The 1,873-nt window shown below is 40.5% G+C and overlaps 1 protein-coding gene across 1 annotated transcript in view; it reads right to left on the minus strand.

Annotated features, from left to right (window-relative positions):
- Positions 1–1,873, minus strand: part of fbn1 (fibrillin 1) — an 88,826-nt gene that overhangs the window by 8,803 nt on the left and 78,150 nt on the right. Inside the window, exons 57-58 of the mRNA XM_016285771.1 lie at positions 648–776; positions 433–552 (exon numbers count right to left, since the gene is read on the minus strand). Of these exons, the coding sequence (XP_016141257.1) occupies positions 433–552; positions 648–776 (249 nt within the window). The remainder of the gene's footprint in view (positions 1–432; positions 553–647; positions 777–1,873) is intronic.

The raw sequence follows: 1,873 nt of genomic DNA on the forward strand, positions 1-1,873 counted from the left end.
GACAGACAGACAGACAGACAGACAGAGAGACAGACGGAGAGAAAGACAGATGGACAGACAGATGGACGGACAGACAGACAGACAGACAGACAGAGAGACAGACGGAGAGAAAGACAGATGGACAGACAGATGGACGGACAGACAGACAGACAGACAGACAGAGAGACAGACGGAGAGAAAGACAGATGGACAGACAGATGGACGGACAGACAGAAAGACAGATGGACAGACAGAGAGACAGACAGACAGAAAGACAGATGGACAGACAGAGAGACAGACAGACAGAGAGAAAGACAGATGGACAGACAGAGAGACAGACAGACAGAGCGAAAGACAGATGGACAGACAGACAGACATACAGACAGACGGACGGACGGACAGAGAGAGAGACGGACAGACAGACAGACAGACAGACAGGTGAAGGTGTCTCACCGACGCACTGGTTCCACTGGTAGTGCTGCAGGTATCCGTGCGGACAGCTGCATCTGTAGCCGCCCACCAGATTCTGACAGCCGTGCTGACAGCGATGATTCCCCACACACTCGTCCATGTCTGACACACACACACACACACACCATATTAGTGAGACCTTCTGATGTGTGTGTGCATATATGTGTGTGTGTGTGTGTGTGTGAGAGAGTGTGTACCTTCACAGTGCTGTCCGTTGGGGTCAAGGGCGAATCCTCTCTGACACTCACAGTTGAAGCTGCCGGGGCTGTTCTGACACACTCCGTTCGGACCGCAGAGACCCGGTTCAGTGTTGCACTCATTATTATCTGTCACACACACACACACACACACACACACACTTCATCACTGTATGAACTATGAATGTTGATTATGATATTAGTGTCGGGACAGGAAAGGGAAGCGCTTGAGGACACAGTGCTGGGTTTGTGTTTTACAGCTGTTTATTTCAGCTAATGGATCACATCTAAACACCAGCTGCTGTAACCACGGCAACAGAACCGGTACATCCCATAACAACTGAGAGCTGGGTCACCGTGGCACCAGACAGCTGGAGCGGCAGACGTGACATCATCATCAGAGTGCCTTGCTCAACATCTGCTCAAGACTAGTGCGCAGTACCACGCATGTGGACACGTACCGCAGTATCCGTTCAGGAAACACTGAAATTAACTGGACTGAATTTCCAAGTTGACATGAAATTGTGCTAAAACCTTTTTATTTTATTTTACCATCATTATTATCTTAAAGTAAAACAGTGTTTCGTTTCGAGTTAACTGAAATAAAATAAAATATAAAACATAAAATAAAATAAAATATAAAACCTAACCCTAAAACAAACCTACTGTAGCTAGTTGCAAAGGCAACACATCTTATTTTCATTTAGTTTACCTTGAAGTACTAAAACTAACCCTAACTAAAACTAAAAAAATTACATAGACACTAAAAAAAATGTAAAAAAAATAAAAAAATCACAAAGACAACAAAATTACTAAATCTTTAACTAAATGGAAATTAAAAAATGGAAAATATTAAAAAAACTAATAAATATTTATGAAAATGATTAATTATTAAAAACAAATATTGGCAATGATACTACACTATCATTATTACAACAAGATGGCTTTCATATTACAATCAACTGAACAATATGACGGGCTTACAAACTACAAAATAAACACAAAATAAAATTAGAAAGTGAAATGTAAAAGAAAGGGCAAAATTACTATAATAAAAATATATACTATATAAATAAAATAAATACAACTGAAAATTTTTAATAGAAAAAAAAATAGATAAAAAAATATCTGATAAAATTATCTCAAGTATGACAAGAGTATCACAGGTGTTTGAGTGTGCGAGTGTGTGTGTGTGTGTGTGTGTGCGTGTGTGTGTGTGTGTGCGT

Source organism: Sinocyclocheilus grahami, unplaced genomic scaffold, assembly GCF_001515645.1.
Source record: "Sinocyclocheilus grahami isolate Dianchi unplaced genomic scaffold, SAMN03320097.WGS_v1.1 scaffold201.1, whole genome shotgun sequence".
In the NCBI taxonomy this organism is placed as follows: domain Eukaryota; kingdom Metazoa; phylum Chordata; class Actinopteri; order Cypriniformes; family Cyprinidae; genus Sinocyclocheilus; species Sinocyclocheilus grahami.